General features: G+C 44.8%; 1 protein-coding gene across 3 annotated transcripts in view; it reads right to left on the reverse strand.

Annotated features, from left to right (window-relative positions):
- Positions 1–4358: 4358 nt before the first annotated feature.
- Positions 4359–23072, reverse strand: part of PRICKLE1 (prickle planar cell polarity protein 1) — a 64109-nt gene continuing 45395 nt past the window's right edge. The window contains exons 1-8 of one of the 3 annotated variants that reach the window (XM_062612429.1): positions 19285–19422; positions 13417–13596; positions 11074–11187; positions 10111–10248; positions 9551–9754; positions 8812–8998; positions 7815–8678; positions 4359–6623 (exon numbers count right to left, since the gene is read on the reverse strand). In XM_062612429.1, the coding sequence (XP_062468413.1) occupies positions 5767–6623; positions 7815–8678; positions 8812–8998; positions 9551–9754; positions 10111–10248; positions 11074–11187; positions 13417–13548 (2496 nt within the window). In that variant the 5' untranslated portion in view covers positions 13549–13596; positions 19285–19422 and the 3' untranslated portion in view covers positions 4359–5766. Of the gene's footprint in view, positions 6624–7814; positions 8679–8811; positions 8999–9550; positions 9755–10110; positions 10249–11073; positions 11188–13416; positions 13597–18854; positions 19020–19284; positions 19423–23072 lie in introns of those variants that run through there. The other 2 variants (XM_062612438.1, XM_062612421.1) reach the window with 2 other exon arrangements.

A 23072-nucleotide genomic window follows, 5' to 3' on the forward strand; every position in this document is an offset into this window, starting at 1 on the left:
CTGTGCTTGGTACACCCCAGGACGTGGTTGGCCCTTTTGGTTGCCGGGGCACACTAATGACTTACAGTCACCTTGTCCTCAACCCAAACCCCCAGGTCTTTTTCCACGGGGCTGCTCTCCTGTCTCTCGACCCCAAACTTGTATGTACCACAGGATCATCCCATCCCAGGATGCTCTTGTTAAATTTCATATGGTTGGTGATTGCCCAGCTCTAATCCAGATCTCTCTGTAAGGCCCCCCTGCCTTTGAGGGAGTCCACAGCTCCTCCTTGTTGAGTGTTGTCAGCAAACTTACTGTACATTTGACTCCTGTGTCTCATTTATATCATTTGTTAGAACATTAAAGAGAACGTGCCTTAGAACTGAGCCCCGAAACTCGGGTTTCTCCTGAACTCAACTGGTGACTGGCCGCTGAGCTGGATGTAACCCCATTTACTGTCTGAGCCCGACCTCTCAGCCAATATTCTTGGGGTTTTAAAGCTAGCTAGCAGGTCAGTAAGGGCTTTCAAAGGTTTGTCAGGTTGTCCTTACCTTAAGCTGACTTTTGGGGGGCACTTAATGGATTAAATTTTACTCATGACCTAAGGAGTCGTTTGGATTTTCTGTAAGCCCTGTTTCTGTGAAAGGTTTCATGGGTAACAGGTGACTGCTTTTCCTTAACCTTTCATGATGTATGCTTTCTGTTGATGTGGGTATTATGCCGGTCCCTTTAACTTGAGCAAGGAACGTGGCTTCTAGCCTTGCTTCCTGTAGAAACAAACACATACTTTGGATTAATTTCATAGCAGTGTAAAAACCTGTCCTTGGTCTCGTGGGCAGCCTCGATGGGGCTCCTGGAAAGGGGTAGGAAGAGCATCAGTGGAAAGAACCAGAGGCTGCGCGGGGGAGTTTATTCCCACCTTAAGTGCTCCTGAAAACAAAACTTATTCCCAGTGCTCATTAATGGGCAGATACCCTTAAAATACAAAGGGAAAAGGGAGAGAAAGGAAAGGAGCGTGGAAACTCAGTGCTGCCTGCTGAGGCTGGAGCGGTTCTGAGCAGGTCTGTAACCTCACCGGGTAAGTTGGCAGCTTTGAGTGGCAAGGTGAGCAGTTAGGGTGAAAAATCAGTGATAAACCACTATGACATGAAAGGAGCTAATGCCATGTATCAGAGAAGGAGCAGTTCCTTGTGACCCTGCTGTCTGTGTAAGGTTTCCTCCTTCGGTGAGGATGAGGATAATGCATTGCTCTAATATCGCTCACTTCATAAAGGTTGTACCGGTGTTGGCTGGGGTAAAGTTAATTTTTGCCTTAGTAGCAAGCATGGAGCTGTGTTTTGGATTTGTGCTGAAAACTGAATTGATAACACAGGGATGTTTCAGCTGTTGCTGAGCAGGGCTTACACAGAGTCAAGGCCTTTTCTGTTCCTCACCCCACCAGGAAGTAGGCTGAGGTGCACAAGGAGCTGGGAGGGGGTGCAGCTGGGACAGCTGATCCTGACTGACCAAAGGGATGTTCCAGACCATACAGAATCATAGAATGGTTAGGATTGGAAAGGACCTTAAGATCATCAAGTTCCAACCCTGCCATGGGCAGGACACCTCACACTAAACCATATCACCCAAGGCTTTGTCCAACCTGGTCTTGAACACCACCACCAGGGATGGAGCATTTACAGCTTCCCTGGGCAACCCATTCCAGTACCTCACCACCCTCACAGTAAAGAACTTCTTCCTTATATCCAATCTAAACTTCCCCTGTTTAAGTTTTAACCAATTACCCCTTGTCCTATCACTACAGTCCCTAATGATCAGTCCATCCCCAGCATCCTTATAGGCCCCTAAATATATATGACATCGTCCTCAGCATAAAAAGCTGGGGGAAGGGATGGGGGGAGTTTGCTGGGGCTGCTGTTCAGGGACTGGTTGAGTATCAGTTGGCTGAGGGTTTTTTTTTTATCATTTTGGGTTTTTTTTTGTGTTTTTTTTTTGTGTGCGTTTTGTTGTTGTTTTGGGTTTTTTGCTTTCCCTATAAAACTGTTTACCTCAATCCAAGAGTTTTCTCACTTTTACTCTTCCAATTCTCTCCCCCATCCCACTGCAGGGTACTGAGTGAGCAGCTGTGTGGCGCTTAGGTGCCTATAAGGGTGTTAGCTCCACTTGGAACACAGATACTACTTCTAATAATACAAAACGGAATTTACAGCTTTGGTGACTGTATCTGCGTCTGCTGGTAGCAGACCCTATATCCCATACCACTGTGTGTATATTTGAAGTGGCAGAATCAACTAGAAACATTTCTCATGAGAAGTGGTCAAAAATAATGAAGTAGAAATCGTTTATGTCAAGCTGAAAAAACGAAGCCAAGTCACATAGGCAGCTTTAAACTTAGTGTAACTTTTACAGTGGATAAAAATACATGTTTGCCCCTGGTTCATTACACGTGGTTACAACTACCTGTTAGTCTTCCCCTGCACCTCAGTGTGTCCAAGTCCATTCCTCAGCAAAACAAAGCTGTCTGAATGTTTTCCAATGCACTTAGTGGCTTGCGGTCCTGCAGCCCAGCCTACCTAAGGGAGATGGATGTGCCACCCTGTAGAGGTACTGAACTGGCTCCGAACAAGCTGCTTAACCTCTAAAACCCAACACCACCAGCACACTGCTCCCCAGGGCGCTGCACTGTAAGCGTACTCACTTGGCTGGGTCTGGTTGGAGCTCATGCCTCGGGCTGGAGGCATTGCCGCTGTGTAAGGCAGAGCAACACCAGGCACAGGGATTTATCACCCCTTGCACAGACAAATGTGCCCCTCACTAGAGGAGGAGGAGAGGCCCTTAGCCACTGCCGAAGCTTCCAGCTGAGAGCTAACAATAAACAGTGGTGGTGGGAGGCATCGCTGTTTACATCACTCATTTTGAAGTACCCAGAGCCCTTTCAGGAGCAGAGTTCACAGCACCCTAGCCATAACACCTCTAGCCTTAAGTCTGGGTTTTGTGTAAGGTCATGGCCGAGAGATACATCTTTCAGCTCATCTATTTTGAGGTTTAGAGGGAGGGAACCTGAAAGTTAACCCCGAAGCTAGTTCAGACACACTTAAGAGATCTGTGTTGGACAGTCTGTTTTGTTTTAAGCAGAAAGTATTAAGAAGAAGCTAAACATCTATGGAGAACTTATACCATTTAATAAAACAGTGCGCTTTGGGAGGTTACATACGCTGTATCTCAGGATTAGGTGTAATAACTACTGGTAGAGGTATTTCTCCATGAGACTATATGCTGTGAAACGGACACAGCAGTAGGGGCACTGTATTTTGTTTCTGAGGATCCTGGTTCCCTGTATTTGGAAATGCAGGAAAGAATGGAAGGTCCCAGGCATTGTTTGCACCTCCTTCCAATACCTACGGGGGACTACAAGAAAACTGGAGAGGGATGTTTGACAAGGGCTTGTAGTGACAGGAAAAGCAGGGAATGGCTTTAAACTGACAGAAGGGAGATTTAGATTAGACATTGGTAAGAAATTCTTCATTATGAGGATCATGAGACAATGTCACAGGTTGCCCAGAGAAGCTGTGGCTGCCCCATCCCTGCAATGGTTGTACAGGGCTTTGAGCAACCTGGTCCAGTGGAAGGTGCTCCTGCCCATAAGCTTGACAGATGCTTGTCTAAGCACAACAGGCGTTTGGCTGCAAGGAAAGCAAACACTGCCCAAACCACCACAGCAGCCTGCCGGCTGGAAGCATCCCATGAGCCACACACTGGCCCATGCGATGGAGTATGATACTACTTTGATCAGCCTTCATACACACAAGACTTGTTTGTGCTAGCAAAGTGACTTACATGGTGAATACCACCTCTGGGAGTAAAAGACCTTTGCTTATTTTATGCTGAGAAAGACAAGCAAGCAACTGCTAGTTAACTTCATTTTCTCTGGTGTAAGCCAATACTCATGTGGCCATTCCCTCCCTTACTTGTAGCTGCTTTTATTTCCAAACTTCCACGTCCTCAAGAAGGGCAGGCTTAGTTAAATTTGCCAGGCTTTTTTGGTAAAAAACATCTATTATTTCATTAATTGCCTTTCTTCAGGTGGTCAGAAAGCCAATGGTCTTAGCATTTACTACCTTAACTGGTAGATGTCTCTATGAATTCAACTAACAAATCTTCATTTAAAACACTGGAAGTGCATTAGAACTTTAAATAGCTCCTACTCCATACAGGAGTTCAAAGCAACTTTTAAGGGTACCTACTACCTCACAGTTTTTTGCCAGCCTGCCTTCTAGAACCACCCAGCATTTGTCCTCCTTTATGTAGGGGAACTTCAGGAACTATTTTGAGGAAAGGAAGGAAACAGTAACAATAAAAAAAATCCACATCCACAGGAGGTGCATATTTGTTGTACTGATATATTCCAGGCTTGTGTGGTTTTTACATTTATATAGTTTACATTTTGCTTGACCCATAAATAACACTTGCAAGATTAAGAGGGCCATAGAGAGTATTTACATAGCCCCACCATGCATACAGAGCTTTTAATACCTAGTAGACAAAATTAAGCTGTTTTGCACTAAACATTTTTCCATATTTTTCAACTTAAAACCCCTGACTAAAATACAAGCAATATTTCATCCGTAATGCTGCTGTTAAACCCCTAACAAATCTAGTTTGATATTGTTACAAACGTCTTCAAATTCAGGGATATAAAAATATTCAGCTTTTAAAATCTTAACTGTACAATATGTACATTAGTATTTGCACTATTAAATTATGAATACATTTAAGCCTATGAAATACTACATTATAAATATCAATGTTTTTGATTTAGAATTGCAGCTAATACATTTTAAAACCTGGATGATGTGTTTGAAAAGACACAATTCTGGAGCCTAATCCTTTAAGCCCTTATGAAAATATTTGTTACGTAAGTAGATTCATTGACTTAAATGGGGTTCCATGCCTGAGCAAAGGACTCCAGCGGTTGTACCTCTCTCCTTCACTACTGTGAGTTAGGGGGGGCACAGCATAAAGACATTACTGCTCACTGGCAGCTAAGTCCAATTCCAGCAGCTGAATTAACATCTTCCCTTCTACAGGCACAACCCCCCCACCAAACCCTTACAGAGGGATGGAATTCTTAAACAACCGTGGAAGGAAAACATGGAAGTTAAACGTATAAACCATTTACTGCTGCTTTAGGATATATCAAGGCCTCAAGCATTTCCGCTCCCAGATTCTGGTTTTGCCTCCCTAATAGTGGACTCTTTGGAAAAGGCGAATTTTCCCAGATGAAAATCAACCATAAAATCCAGTTTTTGTAACGGAACCCGAAGGAGGAACAGTGAGCTTTATCAATAAGGAAAGGGCACAGTACAGAGCCTTCTTTTTCTTGGCAGTGAGAAGAAGAAGTCAAAGATCACCCTGTGTGGGTATAGCTACAGCACAGGACTGACAACTTTATTGACTGATCTTTGCTGAATTCCCCCTCTCTGATAATCCAACATAAGTGAACAGCAAGCATAAAATAAAATGCCTACAAAAAGTCTGTATTGAGAACTGCAGTAACAGTATTTTGACATCTGAAACATAGTATGTAAACCTAGCAGTATCTGAGCAGATCATCATTTGGTGTGGTGACATTTCTGAACGTTACTTGTACAATGTAAACTCTGGCAGGGTTATCATTTACACTGGCAAAGCATTAATTACCTTAGCAACTTGCCTAAGAACAATTATGAATATAAAAAGACGTGGTTCAAACTGTAGTTACAGAGCTGACTGGTCTTCCCAACTGTTAAATTAAGAGATGATGCAATTTTTTCCTTTGTGTCCCCTCTTCTTCTTTGATTTGGTTGTCCTTTGTCCAAACTGAGAACTAGATAACGCAGTAGTTGGACCAGAAAGGTCATCTGTATAGTATGGATACCTCAGTGATCGTGGCTGTGGAATCGGCTGTCCTAGAAAATATCCTTCCTCTTCAGAATCAGATGAGGATGATGAAGTTGAGCACCAGGAGTCATCTTCCTCACCGTACAATCCAAAGAATTTATCCACCACCTTATTCCGCAGTGCATAATCAGACCTACTATGTGCGTACTGCCCATACAGCTCCGCATTCTGGATATATGCCCGAAGCTCACGAGAGCTTCTATTCTGAATGAATTTTTCATGATCCTGAGGGGAGTAATAACGAAATCTCTCTCTCGGAGAGCATCTTCTTTCTGCGGCCAAGTTAAGTGCATTGTCTGAACGAGACTTCCTACTTCTTCTACGATGATGAGAAGGTCGATTTCCACGCTCTTCAAAGTGGTAAACGCGCCTACGAGTCCTTTCACTCATTGGAGGCTGACGTATTTCAAGGTTCTCGTAACTTCCATTATCAATAACATCATCTGAAAACTTGACTTGCTGAGGTCTAGACTGGGATTTAGATCTTCTCAGTACGGGCATATGCACTGGCTTTTCCTCTGGCAAGACCTTTTCCTGACACAGCTCTGAGCTCAGGCTCTTCAAGGACTCTGTGCTCCGGTGGAGCATTGAAGAATTCAGAGTTCCCATGTTGCTCATCTTCTCACAGTCCTCTACCTCCAGTTCTTGGAATGTTTGCAAAGAGTACAAAGATGGCCGTGGTTTGCCTTCTCCATCCATTGAAGCCCCTGCGGTGGAAATGGAGAAAAGGGAAAATGAAAACACTATTGAAGAGATAAATATTATAACAAAGTATTATCACTAAGGAGATCTTATTAGTGGGTTTTGGAACTATTACCAAAAGGATTAGCTTCATAAAGCAGTAAGCTTTGTTTTGCCTTAAAACATTTAAGTATTAGCTCTGATTACTAAAGAATTCACTAACATTAGGATATCAAGAGTGGAAGAAGTTTAATGAGTTTAAACAGCTCTAACACATATACAGCTAAGCCTCTGAGAAGAAAGAATTACTTTACAGTCCATGCTTGCCTTTTTTAAGGCTAAAATATTTCATGTTTCCTGTACTGCTAAATTGCTTTGCAACACCTCTAGTTCCTCCTCCTTCTGTGCCCCCTGAACCAAACTCCCCATGTCAGTTCCTCTGTTACCACTTGGGCAATGAAGCATGTGGTCGGGCCTGAGCTACACAAGTAGCTACAATACTTCAGGTTGTAGGAGGACAGGAATGGAGAAGAGGACAGGACAACTTTTAAAGGGGTCCTTCATACCTCACTCCCAGGGCTTTTTGTAGGGCAATAGGAAAGGGAAGTTAATATACACACTCATGCATAGCTACACACACACCCTTGCATATCTGACTTTTATTCCTTTGGCTAATTCCAATCACATTTGACAGGGAGGTTCACAAAAGTGGATTAGCAGTTTCTCTTTAGCCAATGGAGAAAGATAATCTCATAAACCTCATTTCCTACAGCTAAGAAGTTTACCATCCTTTCTGATTTTCTCCATAGTTTTTACAAGCAAGGAAATTACCTGAAGTATTTTGCAGATTAATATTATCCTAGTATTATAATGCAACTTCTTGCACTTAAGGTATGGAAAAAAAAAAAATCCATTTGCTTAAAGCGTGATTTGTATATAACAAATGCATAGTTCAAGATCATTCCTATCCGTTTAACATTATGGATTTCTTTTCATAAGCAAAGAGAATTCAAAAGAAAAGGAGAAGAATTTAAATAGAATGTACGTAGCAGAAATGTATCTTGCAGAAGGATAAAAGCAATCGCCTAGTTTACATGCATCTCTTGCATGTAAAGTAAGGCATGTAAGGCTTTTTATAAATCACAGATCTGAAAAGTCTTAGCTCAAAATACTCCGCTTTGGCTGACCTCTCCCTCAAAACCGTTTCCCCCCATTACCTGTTATATTGGACAAAGCCAAAGAATCCATTGAGTCTCGAACACTTTGTTCTTGCTGTTTCAGGTCAGACAAACATTCGAGTGAACCTTCGTACCACGGCGTTTGGTCATGTTTGTATCCCGACGCCCCGTGTTCCATGTCTAGCTCCTGGATTTTCCTGCTGCTGGCAGGGCCTGGGTGGCTGCCATATGCAGAGTCACCCAAGCCATCCTGTGACTGGGCCCAGTACATGTCTGACTGATACTTCTTACTTGCCAGGCTTGGATTATTTTTTTTCAAGTCCAGCTTGCTCTTGACCATGCTATCAGAAATCCAATGTTCACTTGATCTAATGTCTACTTCAGCGGGCTGCTGGAAGAGGCCTTTATCACCAAACTTCAGGAGAAGTTGAGTCATGTAGTCTTCATGTTCAGCCCATTCTTCAGGGTCTTCAGGCATTTCCTGCTCTACTCTTCCTTTCCAGAAGTCTTCATTAACAAAGCTTGCCTCTTCCCTTGAAAGACTTAAATCATCCAGCTTGCGAGAAAGTGTATCATCAGCGTTGTCTGAAAGGCCAGGGAACTTGTAATTGAGGGCTGGCGACAGGAGAAGAGACTGGCGGCACTGGTCGGCTGAACGGCTGCTTTTTCCCATGCGGACACTCCTCCTGGAATCTCTGGATCGAGCAGACTGAAACGCAGAATCTGAAGAGTCGGAGGCATGAACATCCTCTCCCAAGCTGCAGGTTTTTGAACAGTAAATCTGCCCTTGCTTTGGAAGGAACGGGCAGCCAAGCAAAGAGGTCTTGCACTGAGCACAAGAAAAGCAAGCCTCTGTGGCGTGCCAGTGCTGTCCATCATAGGTCATCTGAGCATGATCAACACCTGGAAAAGGAATAAAAACAATCCTTTGGGTTTCTCTAAAAAACATGAATCCCCACTTCTGGAATGTGAAACAATTTCAGAAATTGGCTTTCCCTTAATTTGTAAGTCTAATGTTCAGAAAGGACATACTTACCAATGTGCTCCCCACACGTCTCACAGTATTCAGCGTAGAGAGATTCAAAACAGTTACAGCAGAATGGTCGCCCATCCTTCATGATGTACCTCTGTCCACCAAGGATTGTTTCGCACTCGAGGCAACAGAAGTGCTTCATGTGCCAGTGACGACCTTCAGCCTCTGTGCACTCATCGGCAAATATGATCTTTTCAGAGATAAAAGGTAAACTTTTAGTTGAGTGGCCAAAACCTCACCTTGGGAGTTAGTGCATGAAAAACATCCTAATTGTGCAATTCATATGCTAAATTTAGTTTTATTTAGCTGTCTTTTGAATACAAGGATAGAAGCAACAATCTCCCATAGCAAGTATGGCATTCTGACCTTTTCTATAACAGAAACAAAAAAAACAACCCAACTTTACTTTTTAAAGCAAAATCAAACAAACAGAACATAAGATCTTCAAGAGAAGTTTCTATCAGGATGGTATTTGGGAGTATTTGTACAGATCCTTCTTCCAATTGTATCTACTGCATTGAGTTCTAAATACAAACAGATACATGCTTACTAAATACCATCACATCCCTTGTAATATTGCCTATTTGACAAGAAATTAAACACCCCTCAGCCTTCAAGCACATCTATGCAACAGTCCTGACTTCTTGAACAAATGGATCTGAAGTCAGTAATTGCCCAAGTGACGCAGTCTGTTGACTGAACAACAGGAGCATAGATTGGCCATAAACTGTTAATTCTTTACCTCATCGCAGGCGGAACATCGAGGTTTGAGGAGTTCAGCGTGGTGTCTGCCGCAGTGAATTTTGCCATCTTGGTAGAAGTAGATAAGGTCAACAAGCAGCTCATTACACGTGAAGCACACAAAACACGAGGGATGCCAGCACACACCAGGCCCAGCTCTCGAGGCAAAAACTGCAACTTCACCACCGTTTACTTTTGTACCACACTAGGAACAAAACCAGAAAGTGAACACACTTCCCATCCCACACTACCAGCTTTTAACATTTAAACCAAGTTAAAACACCAAACCCAATAATGCAGATTTAATCTGAAAATTCTGACAAGAGGGGTCAAAAATATTTTCAATTTTGGTCTAGCCAAACTGTGCACCAACAAACCTCTTGTGCATAGGAGTTTATTTCATACGGAATAACATTTTTAAGCATATGCCAGTTTTTACGTGTCATTAGTATGAGGCAGCGTTCTGGTGTTCAGAGAGAGAGAAGCATACATTTAATATTGAGAAACTGTAGTTTTACATTATTCAGCCCGCTAGTTGGCTTGTGACACCAGCAGTATTACCTGTTCACACACTGCATGCATCACTGCTCTTGAGAGTAGTTTAATAGTGCCTCGGCCGAGTGCCTCCTTTTTGCGCTGAGAACTGAACATCTGCAGTTCCTTCTTTTCTTCTTCACTTAAAGACTGGCAGTATCTCACCTTCCAGTGAAAACACAGGAGAACTTGTTTTAGATACTGAGCTTTTAAAGTAACAGATCAGTAAGTGCATATATGCAAGAAATTCATCAGGCATGCTGACAATCATCACTAAACTTCTGCAACTTGTCTTCTCTACCTTCTTAGTGTTCAGCTAATATGGCACAACACAAAGTACGGAGAGATATTTTGTACTAAAAAACTCCCATATTGAGCTAAGAAGTTGCCCAGGCAGGAAGTAAGATTTTAAAAAGCCAACCCAAAACCTGCTGCTACCCTAAAATCATGGAATGAACCTAAATCAGCCACAACATTGTCCTTTAGATTTATGGTTAAGTACCGCAACTAAGTACCGCAGTATACACAAGATCTTAAGTATTGACACCCCCGCCCCTTTTCCCTACAAAGAGCTTGTTTGTTATTTCCACTTCTACTCCAAATTGCACTGCATATCTGAGATGCAGACCTTTTACTATCACAAAGCATCCTTTTTGTGTGCTACAATGCAATTCCAGGAATTTGTAGGTTCCTGGTAATTGGTGGGTGGCTGCAAACACTATAAAACCAACTTGTGTTAAGTTTATTGCAGTGACACCAGCCTCCCTAACAAGCAAAGGCAGTGTCCTTCCAGACAGCTCTTATCTGCACACAAGCCAACCGGACAGCTAAACAATGGGCTCAGTGTACACACCGTGCTGCTTTATAGGTCAGATGCCACTGCAGGCCACAGTTTAAGCTTGTAATAAAATACACAGGTAGGTAATTCTCCACATAAAAGCCACCAGGGAGACCTGAGCCCTGACAGTGCATCCTAAATTCTGTATTTACCTCATTATCATGGGGTGGCAGCTGATACAGAAGCTGTTTAATTCGGTGTTTCTCTCCAGGGCTGTTAACGTAAGGGACCTTCTCCTCTGGCAAGCAGGCGAAATACAGCTGGACCTGACCAGGAGGAACACAGAGTTGGGACTGAGGGACACACATCACCCAAGCACTGCAAGCTCCTTCAGCTACCGTTTTATCTCAGGTCTCATTTAAGAAGGAAGAAGGTTACACTACATTAGACCTCTGACAGGGTTCGTGCTCAAAATACGAGGCCCAGATGAACCAGCTCAGCAAACCTGAATTGTCTCTGATAAAACTAGCACCCAGCTGCTGAATTGCTTTTCTGGAATGCAATTTGCAGTGACAACTGGGGGGGGGGATCATAAATTATGCACATTTAATGTTCTCATTATTCCCACCCCCTTCAGGGCTGGTCAACAATCCCGTGGAAATTCCAAGTTTCCCTCTGCAATTTACCACACAAGGCATGAAGCTTTCCAGAAAACAGCCACTATATAAACAGATTTAATTTGCTCTCTGCATTTTACACATTGTTGAGACAAAAGCTGTTTTGTAGTCTCCTGCTGATCAGGTTCAACCCAAAGCATCAGCTTTCATTGCTTCCATGTGGGCTTTAGTAGGAAGGTGGAAACATCCTTCCCTGGGGAGGAGGCTGGATCCAGCCACATTTCAATCAGATGCAAATTAACCACATTTTCACAGGCTTTTGATGAAGAAATTAATATTAGGGGTACACATTTATCAATCTTCACTCTTTTTCTTTTTTCCCCAGAAGAAAATGATGACAGGAAAGCTGTAATGAACACCATCACAAAGCCCAATGGCAAAACATATTTTTGTGGAACAGTTACAGATTTATTGTTTTTCCTATGCGGTTTCCAGCTTGTCACGAGGCCTGGGGCTGTAAATAAGAGCCGACTATAGGCAAAAATATTACTTGCCATCCAGATTTAAATAATGCTCAGGTCAACAGCTTATTACTGCTCAAGACAGATGAAAAAGAAGCAGTAATCAGTCACTTGACTCAGGAAGCAATCAAAATGACATGGGACAGGTTGTACGAAGCATGACATGGTCTTCCTTTAGCCAAAATTTAAACATCAGAAGTCTGCTGTAAGCCCACTTGCTACTGAGCTTATTTCAAGAAGCTGCAGGAAAAGATAACATGCAGTAAGAAGTGAAGCTTTAAAGATGCTTTATGGCCTTTTCTGAAGTTTGTTGCACTACTCTCAAAACAAGTCACTCTTCTTGGGAAAAAGTCTTTAAGTGAGTTTGAGCTAGCCGGATTATGAGGCTATTTTAGGGCATTTAATTCTTCTGGCAGAATGTTAGCTTGCTGTTTGCCTTCAGGTCTGATTCACCAGGATTCTTATAGATGCTCAAGTGAGTGATTAGAGTTTCCCTAAAAATAGCTCATAATTTGGAATTCCTGCTGTCTCATTACTTTATTCATGATAAGAAAAATCACTGCATAGCCAAAAGGAGACATCTTCTGTACCTTTACAGCTAAGGACTGTATTAGCTTGCCAGCTGAAGAAGGGTTGCTCTGACTCTGTCAGCAGATGGTACAGTCTGTCCATTTAACACTGAAGTCTGAGATCTGGACACTACTGAGTGCACAGCTTCAACACAGTTGGCAATATCAAGGAAATGAATACCATGAGAGGGCCATTTTAATCTCACATAGCAACCTTCCCATCAACAATTTCACTTTTACTTCCACTGCCACAATGTTTGTGATATTATAAAAGAAAAAGGGGAGAGGGGAAAGAACAGCCCAACTACGCCAGGAGTGTCAGCTCCACAGACTGTACAAGTGAAATCCTGTCATGAACAAATGTCAGGCGTATAACTATTTAAACAAGCATAAAATACGGTACTACTTGTCACAATGACACTTTATGTGCACTGTAGTAACATACCTGTTCTAGATGTCAAATGACTTGTACAAGTGCAGCGAAGCACTAGCCAAGCAGCACAACGCCATAAGGTATGCCGTGAGCTTTAATTTAACCTAGTAACTTATTTCAAAGAGAAATTTCTGTGCTGCTTTTAGACTTGACAATACGTACCTCTATGGCCTGTATTTATTGAAAGATCTTGACTGGGAACTTTATTTGGAACATAAAACTCCCCAGTGTTGAGGACTTTAGGCTCTCTAAACACAGCCTTATTGGAACAGGAAGCAAAACAAGGAGTGAAGAGTTCTAGACGCATTTAAGTTTTAACCTTTGTAAAAATTCAACTGGACATGTAGGAGCAGCGTACCCCTCCCTCAGACAGTCCTTACTAGGGTCACTTCAAAACTGCAGCAGCAAATGGTACCTGCTCTGGTCTGAGGCCTGGGGGAACCCAGGCATATTCTTCCAAAGCACAGCCAGAGTCATCGTCAGATGTTGAGCTTCGCTGACACCCAAAAACGAGATTATTGGCTTTGGGCTCCATCTCCAATGGCATAAGCGTGAAGTATTAAGTATTTCAGCCGCAGCTCATCAAGCAATTGATCTGGAGGAAGAGATTGACAGAGCTTTAATAAATCTGAACATGCAACAACTACTTATCAGTGTAAATGATCTTACAACAGTTTAGTATTCCTTGTGTTGCCCAGACAAATAAATGACTGAAGCATCATTACAACTTGCTACAAGCAATTCAGAAGTGCTTAGAGTTATAAAAATACAAGTACTCAAAAAGAAAACTCGACACACACTACCATGTTTGGCAAACACAATGTGTTTCAAGATTAACATTTGTCCTCTTTTACACTTTGGCTCATTTCACATCACAGGTTATACATGGGTATATCGAGGAAGACTCATTGAGCACATAATAACAAAAGGAATGACACGAGCTCTTCCTGAAGTCATTACTACCACCAGCCTAGTAACACAAAAGACACAACAAACGCTTGTCAAAAGTTAAAGAAATTGTTGGGGAAAGACAGCTGTGCAAGTGGCATCCTGTTTGTCACAGTCCAGCTGGATTCCTGAGAACTTCGTTTTAGCTGTATCTGAGCGGAAGGGCAGTGGTCCAGTTAAGTATCCGAAATCCAACTATGCCAGATTAGGCTCTGTAAAATACATCACAATTGTTCTGCTAATGTAAAATGCTACAGGAAGATGCTTCTCTTGATCCATGGAGCCTGCAAAGCTTTGCATCAGTGGGATCATTTTGAGTCACAACTGGCAAAGGCAGCTCTCAACAACATCTGTAGCATTCTGCATTTAAAAGCTCATTAAGATAAATATTTTACACTAATTTTAGCAGAAGTTCTTAGGAAACTCACACCAGGAATTTCAGTGAAATGCAGATAACCAGAAGCAAGGGGGATGTATCCTGCCATGACAGGCACCCTGACCACTGGGGTTAGAAACAAGTTGGCTTTGACAGTACAACATTCCATATGAGCTGTGCCTTCCCCGTTTTAGGCAATTCTTTCACCTATTCATCTAAATACAGACGCAATTTTGTCAGTAAAGAAAATTTTTCTCTCTTTGACACTTGCTGGTGTGTCTAAAGGGGAGAGCAATCTAGAATCTTCCAGTGGGTCCCAAATTACATTTCCAGTCTCATCACCACCATTTTAGAGAAAATAACTTGCTGCTAGACTACAGGTGAAAGAAAGATTTAAGACTGTGTACCCAAGTATTCTCCTGTTACTCAAAAGGAGTTTCTCCTCCTTCAAGTGTGAGGAACTGGTTAGTGCCAGGCTATGTTGATTCAGCACATAAACCCAAACCAGCTCCATGAAAAGTGGCCACGTGCATCCAAAGCTACAAACTCAGAGGAATGACAATATTCACTATTATGCACTCTTATCTACCCCTGTTCTCAATACATCTATACATTCCCACAATAAGAAGAGATGGGATTACTTCACTCTGCCACTGGGCTAGTGCTCAAAAAAATTAACTGGTTTGTTAACTTTACTCCAGAAGCTTCTGGCTGGAAAAAACATTTTTGGTGCACTGCTAAGATGCCAACACACTGTTACACTGCATAGCTGCACTGCAACAGGAGATTCATTTAATATTTGATGGGGCAAGCAAACCTGACAACAGGCTGTTTCTACAACGTTTGTGAGCTGTCAGGCAAACTTCCGAAATCTCACTCTAGCTGAACAACTTAAGGTTAGCAAAACAGCTTCTGAGCTGTTATTATTAACACCATATTACCATATTATGAACACCATATTGCAGTCTCTGTGAAGGAAGGTGAATAAACCCAAACTCAGTCCTAGAAGCTCAGTCCTGTGCATTTAAAATAGACAGACATCCTGGTACATACTAGATCTCCACAATTAGTTCCCTTCAGAAACAAATGATAACACAAGCGGTACAAAACTGTTTGCTGTCTCCACATACTACTGGAAATGAAGTCAAGCGTCAGGTATGGTTTTGTTACTGCTTGTATAAACCAGGGTGTGAAGAAGGAAGGACAGAGGAATACTGTGATGCAGTTAAGAAATGAGTAGGGGGAAAAAAAAGGCAACAGTTCTCACTGTTGCAGACAGATGTAGATGCTCAGGTAGGCAGCTTGTGTTCTGCACCACATATACCCAAATAATTCTTAAGTATAAAATCACTGTGAGTATCATTGAGGAGCCCAAGTCCTACCAAGATGATCTCAGCAGCAGATGAACTGTTTTACAATTTCCCATCAGAAGGGGGTAGATACCTGGTTTACAATCACTGACACCTAAACTAGTATTTCCAATTCTTAGAGCACTGCTATAAGATTTGTGTTGACCAAACTGCCACTTTTCAAGGACTGACTTCTGCCCAATAACCCAGGAATGAACAGTCACTGAGTGAAACACCCTTGCCAACACTTCATCAGGCAGCCTGACCTCAACTGCAGCAGATCTGAAATATAAGTTAGGTAGAGACAGGTTCAGCTCTGCCAGTCCCCAGGTGCTCAAGAGGGCTGTCCCCCAGCTCGCTCACATGGCACCCAACACTCACAAGCACACCGGTAACTGAGTTATTGCTTCATGTTGATTGTTCAAAAGCCTTTCTGCATAGGATCAAAGGTTAACTTCTGACTCACTTTCCTGTCTTGAAAGACAAGGAAACCAAAATCTGAATGCGTGAAGACTTGTTAACTTTTCTGAGGACTTTTGAACACTAAAGCTACACACTACTTCTGTATGGCTGGGTAATGTTGGGATTTCCTAGCATAGCAAAGGTACGTACGTGAGTGCCGGAGCGTTGGCCAATTCCAAAGGAAGGCAAGGCATTGGCACAAAAGAGATGACACTGCTTTTCCTCAAGAGACTGATCCTGCCTGGACCACCTTTAAGCCATCCATTTCAGACAGCACATGCGCCAGCTCCAACAAGAGAAAAACACAGGCCCATTTCCCAATGATACAAAGCAGGTTGAAAGCATGGACGGTAACGAATAAAGGAAAAATATACCTTACCTCCAACTGTAACTTTACAGTCAGGGTGCTCATTCCCAGATAAAGCGATTGGAAATGTTTAAAGTGAGGTTCATAAATCTCAGTTAACTAAGATTACTCAAAGGACAGCATTCACTTTAAGAGCAAAACATTACCATATAGCTAATCATAGAATCAAAGCATAGTCTGGGTTGGAAGGGACCTTCAAAGGTCATCTAGTTCAATCCCCTTAATGTTAAGCCAGCTATAAAGCAACTGACAGTATACCATATATTATCAGCATGGCCACATCACAAATATTGCAGTGTTACTGAGCATGAGGTTTCTGCACTGGCCCAGCTTAACAGCAGGCTATCTGCACAACTATTTTAGCAATTGCTTGTTTAGGAGTTCTTCTTCCTCTCCTGCTCCAGTGTAATTTGGTTTGCATTTTAAAACGACAGGGTTCTTCCTCCCTGCCCCCCAGCCGCACTTATCCTTCAAAGTGATCTGTTTAAAATGATTACATCCTAAGGAGGATTCAAATGAACATAAACAACAGCTGAAAAAATAAATGCTTTCCGAGGGATGAGTAGAAAGGTGGTCTTTCTACTCCTGCCATGACTTCTACCAAACACAGCAAGGAAGTTTTGTTTTGCTTTCTTAAAGTCTGTGGAACAGTTTGAGGTTTCGGCTCTGATCAAACACTACCTCTCAAAAAAAGCTTCACAGCCTACAAGGAGGTATTTCACTGGCATCTTGACAACTATGAATAACATTATTGAATTAAGCAGCTAAATTCGATTTAGAAAGAAAAGCAATTAATACATTTTTCCACTAATGTATTAAAACAACCATATTACAATTGAGCTCTTAGAAGCAAAGGCAAACTACACTCCTACTCAGTTACAAACCTCTTAGTACACAAAAAAGTAGGATATCAAACTTAGAGCAAAGCTGAAGACCATAGGAAGGTTATTCCCTGTGCTCAGATTTCCAGCTCACTGATGATGTTCCCCCCCTGACCAGATAGAAGAGGTCAGGATTTGTAGCACAGTCAGACAAACATCTCCTCGCCCATCCCCTGCTGTTATACTCTGTCCTGCAGGGCAAATTGTTTTAACAACTTTTTTGTTAGAAGCCTTGTTAACAAGGCTATAGGGGATACAAGATGCATATCACATGCATCCATTCACAGTGGAGGCTCAACGAGTTAAGATTAGCATGGCCAGCCCATTCACCTGCTTATTTAATCCCTGGTGCATTAAAAAGAGGAAGGGTGTAATACAGCAACAATGAACCACCATAAAATAACTATTAATAATTTAAAGACCATTTCCAGTATGTATCACCTGAACGATTAGAAATTCCCATTCCCTAGCTACAGTACAAGTAATGTATTGAGTAATGAACTACCCAGAGCAGTGGGAAAAGAAACAGCCTGTTCATTCAAACAGACCTTTAGATTGACCCTAGAAGTAAGAACTTCTTTCCCTTTCCTTAGCCGCCCTATAAGGGCCAACAGAAGAGTTAACTGCCTTCCTCCTCTCGCATCTCAGCACAAAGATCACTTTCCCAACTGGAGGTTGGAGGATCCTTCTCAGGGTATTTTCTGGTGAGGAGCCACACTGCACAGACAGGCTACCTGCATCAACAAAAGGAGGAAGCGCCGTGACAAAGCATCGCCCCACGCCAACACATCTGATTTGGGTGTATTATGCTTGGCACGATGTAGCAGTGATGGAAATACAAGCACATGCTGCAGTTGGGCAAGAACCAAACCTCTAGCCCAGGAAGCGGTATTCTCACGGATGCTTCCCCCCTCTCTCCTTACGAGAGGGGTGTACAGATTTAGAAAGACAGAAACCTTGCCTTTTACAGTCTCCCATTGATTTTTTTAATTCTATTTTAAACAGCAGCCAGACTTTACTCCAATGTACACACAGACTCAGGTTTCACCCCGTCACCTGTTGGCTCCCGAACAACACCCTTCTTTGTTAAGGCTCACAGCCCTCATTTGAGACAAGTTTCCAGAGAAAACACTTCAAGAAAGTGTTCAATAAGCCACAAGACTGAAGTTGTAAAAATCACCCCCAAAAAATTCCGTGCATAGCCCAGGTCGCTCTGACATTCACCCTGCGCCGGCCGCGCTCATCCCAGCGCACCCGGGGCGATGCCGTCCTCGGCAGGCAGCGCTCGCTGGGATAGGTGGGCTCTTTCCGTCCTGCCCAAGCTCCAAGGACGCTGCGGTGGGCCAGAGGTTCCCCAGCCCCCCCAGGACACCCCGCCCCGGAGCCGGCTCCGCGAAGGCACCGGCGCCCACCGCGCCTCTCGGGCGGGGGAGCCGCACAGGAGGGCGGATGCAAGGAACCGCAAATTACCTCTGTACAGCACCGAAGGAGCGGCTGAGGCTGCTGCCGGCGGCGCGGCGAGAGGAGGCGCGGAGGGGCGTTCCCCGCTGCTTCGGACCGAACCCCGGGGCTCTGCAGCCCCACAGACCCGACAGCAGCGGCCGGCTCCGGGACAAGCGTGCTGCTCACGTCGGGCCGGAGCGCGGCTCCCGCCGGCCGGGTCTGGGGAGCGGCCAGAGCCAGGAAAAGAGGAGCAGGGGGAGAGGGGGGTACTCCTCCTGCCCGTGCTGGGTCCCGCCTGCTGGGAGTGCGGCGGGGAGTACCTGCGCCGCCCCTCTCAGGGGAGTCAGGCCGGGGCGGGAGGGAACTGCCTCCCGAGCGCTCCTCCCCAAACGCACCCCGAACCCGCACCCACACCGCCCGCCGCCCCCCGGCATCCCCAGCGCCGTGCGCCCCTCACCGCTCCTCCGTCAGGCGGCGGGAGGAATTCCTCCTAGCTGCGATCTTCCCTTCCAAGCGCTGCTCAGGGCGGTGGGAGGAGGCAGGGAGGGAGCGCAGGGGGAGCCGACCCCACCGCCGGCCCACCCGGGGCACCGAGCCGGCGTTTGCAGAAGCAATAAATTTCTGCGCTCGGGACACGACGGACGTGGGGTGAGCGACAGCGCTTTTGCCCGTGTTCACGCCCGAAACAGACTTCCCACCGCACCCGTCGCCGTGCTCCGGGCTGACCCGGCCCGGCCCCCAGAAATTAAGGACTCGGATACGGGAGGGAAAACACTCGCTCCAGATCGCTGTGGATGAATAAAGATAACAAAGATCAGCGCGAAGCTGGGACCACTGCGAGCGGATGTCCATCACCGCCTCCCTTGGCATATCCCAAGAGAGAAAGAGGTGCCCGAGCCCCCGCTCATACACAGACAACTAACTTCCGCGCTACTGGGGCATCTTCCGTATGCCCGCTGACAAACAGCGGACAGCCCTCACCTTTACACCCCCCACAACCCCCCGTGGGCCTAAAAAGCCCCAGGGGGTGGTTGTTTGGCTTCAAAGCTTCAAAGCCTGGCGGGCAGCTTCCCCCCCCCAGCACCGTGAATGTAACCGTGAACACCGCGGTCAAATTTCCTCTTTCCTCTTCCCCCCCACCCCGCTCTTTGTCTCCCTTGGGAAGTCATTATCAAAGGGAATTGCATCTCGGGGTCAAAGCGGCAAATCCGCCCCTCCCCACTCTCACCCCATCTCCCTGCGAGGGGCAGTGGGCAGCGGGCAGCATCAGGCAGCAGCGACGGGACTCCAGCCCCCCCCTCCCCATACACCCCCGAGGTGCTGCAGCCGGGAGCCCCTTATCTGCCAGACCCCGCTGTGCGGGACAGCAACGGGGCACTTCGCAGACGGTTATCGCTTCCCCCGGGAACGGAATTTACATACATTTAAATTCACTCTTCTAAATTGAATGGCTTTGCCCGCAGGGTACTACGGGGAGCCGGCCCCGATGGGTACACAGGCGCGGCGGCTGCATCCTTGTCCCCATCTCTTGCTCCCGTGGGCCCACCCAGCTCCAAGGTGTGCCGGGGAGAGGCCTTAGCCGTGCTCCCGCCTGCTGATTAACCATCGCCAGACGCAGCCAGGCAGGCTGATGGACCACACCAGTACTGGGCTATCTGATCCCAAGTCGCAAAGCCTTTCCTAGGTTAACGATGTCAAAAGCAGCCGATCCCCAACACAAACCGACTGTGCCACGAGGTGTGTGTGCCCAGAGTCCTGGCAATTTCACTTGGAACAGTAGGTGAACGGAGGAGGCCCTAGGCAGATCCAACCCCACAAAAATCAAAGCCACAGTCAGCGCCTCCTGCAGCAGAAAAAAATCTGCTGGAACTCCAGCAAGTTACCCGGCTCTCATCCTTCCACACCCCATTTCACTTCCATAAGCAGTTGCTCTGGTTGTACCACCTCCATTCTTAAGCAGCTAAGTTGTTTTGAGGTCAAAGTCGTCGTATCACTCGGATGAACTAGAGATTTTGTCAGAGCTTTTGTCAGGCTGACTTTACAAGACCCCGACTGTTTCTATTCTATTTGTTGGACTGAGCAGACCCCATCTGGTGGCCAGCTGAACATCTGCCAACTCCATTCATCATTAATCAAAAATGGAAATGTCAGGAATAATGTTTATTCTTCCCCACTACACAACTGAATTAAATACCAACAATTTGCATATATTGTCTACTCTTTTTCCAGGGGTGCCTGACCTTTCTTGGTAGGTCCCCACAGCGAGGGCTCATCGCGTCTGCACAGCGCATTGCAGAAAGGAGAATATCTCACGTGGGGACTTTCTGCAGCACAACCACCTCAGTGGCTGCAGGTAAGTTTGCAATGTTTCCTGACCAAGAGCCTATCGAAGCCAGAGACAAGTCATTCCCTTACTTACTGCGCAGTCAAACTGTCCCTGATCTTGTGAACACTTTCCCTGACGCTGAAGGGCTGGAGGGTGCACACAGACAGTTGGCTGCACTGCTTTTTTTTCCTGGACTTTTCTGGCTTGAGCACAGAAACTACTACATTGTTCTGGGCAATGCACTTAGAGACTGCCAGGCCAAAACCAACCATTTTGATCTTCTATCCCAAAATAATGTGGTCATAAGGTTTTCCTAAAATTACTGTCTGCGTGAACAACACATTTGATTTTGATTTAAAAGTGCCAGCAATGAACCCTGCTACAACTCCTGCTAAATCCACTACAGCTTTTGTTAAAGTGTTTCAAGTAGTCAGTTGTTTTAAACTTCTTTTTTCCTGGATTGCCATGTTTCAGCGCTCAAATGCTGGATCCTAGGTACCCTTGAATGTTAGGGTAAAGAACCAGCTGTCATAATGCCCCTAAGGCATTTGCAAATTGTGAAAGTCATTCCTGAACTCTCTCTTTTGATTCCGGCTGCTTCCACAGGAACAAATGTGTTGCTATGAGATGTTTCTTATTCTCACACAACAAATACACAACATACATACTTGTTATGTGAAGCATAAACTATGCTACAGAAGTTGCCTTAAAAAAAAATGAAAGCTAAAAAAAGACAGGCACAAACCAACTTGCCCTCTAAGGCACGTTCCACATTCTTGACTGCGGCTGGGTAGAGCTGATCCTTCAAACAACCAGATGCTTCCAGAGACCTGTAATCGATACGGAACCTTTTGCCCTAAGGTATTAGCACAAATTTAGCCCGGGTAACAACTTTCTTGTACCACTGACCAGGCCAGGGGTGTTCTGTGGCCTGTAAGGAATTCACTAAGCGTATCAGTGTGGCTTCCCACTTTGCAATTATCCACATCAGGAAACATCCCCCGAGATAACACTGTTAATTGCTACCTTGTTGGCAGTCACAGAAGAGAGACCAAGGAGCAGAAAACGAATTAACCTCTTGTGCTTCAGAGGCAGCTTCTCTGGCAGGACAGTGGCATTATATCCACCTCTCAAGCCTGATTAGTTCTGTGGATAAACGGAGTTCACCCTCTACATCATCAGCCTTTAACGATCACCACCTCCACTCCAAAAGTTTTAATTGAGCATCACCTCACTTGTTCATTTAAAGTAAAAAGTTGCGAGTCAGCTAGGAAAGGTGAAAGCATGCAGTAAGGTGAATGGAAGCTGGAACAACAGAAAAGAAAACAACCTGTGAGGAATGGTTCTTTCAGAGAAGTCAATGAGAAAACTACTCAAAATAAAGCAGGTTTCATGTTTTGAAACAAAACAAACCAAGAAAGGTTTTGCATGTTTCTGACAGCACAGAAGTCATCCATGGAGTAGGAATTACAACTGCTCCCTCCCCAAGGCGTTATGCACAAATCAAAGCCTGTGCCTGACAAGCTGGGTAGGCCCTTCAGGAATTTTAGGGACGGCGACTTGACCATGTATGGTCCTGCCTGCAGGCTGCAGCACAGGGAGCTCTAGGATGTGTTTATAGCACCAAGGTCCCTTCTACCTTCACTGGCCCCAAGACTGTGCCCTGAGGGAGTGTAGAGGCCAGAGTATGCTGGGCTGCATCAAAAGAATCATGACCAGCAGGTCAAGGGAGATGATTCTCCCCCTCTGCTCTGGTGAGACCTCACCTGCAGTACTGTGTCCAGCTCTGTGGCCCCGATAAGGACATCAACCTGCTTGAGAAGGGCCAGGAAGATGCTCATAGGGCTGCAGCACCTATCCTATGAAGACAGGCTGAGAGTTGGGCTTGTTCAGCTTGGAGAAGAGAAGGTTCAGGAGAG

The sequence above is a fragment of the Pezoporus occidentalis genome, unplaced genomic scaffold (assembly GCF_034315485.1).
Source record: "Pezoporus occidentalis ecotype Australia unplaced genomic scaffold, CSIRO_AGI_Poc_V1 ctg100, whole genome shotgun sequence".
Lineage (NCBI taxonomy): Eukaryota > Metazoa > Chordata > Aves > Psittaciformes > Psittacidae > Pezoporus > Pezoporus occidentalis.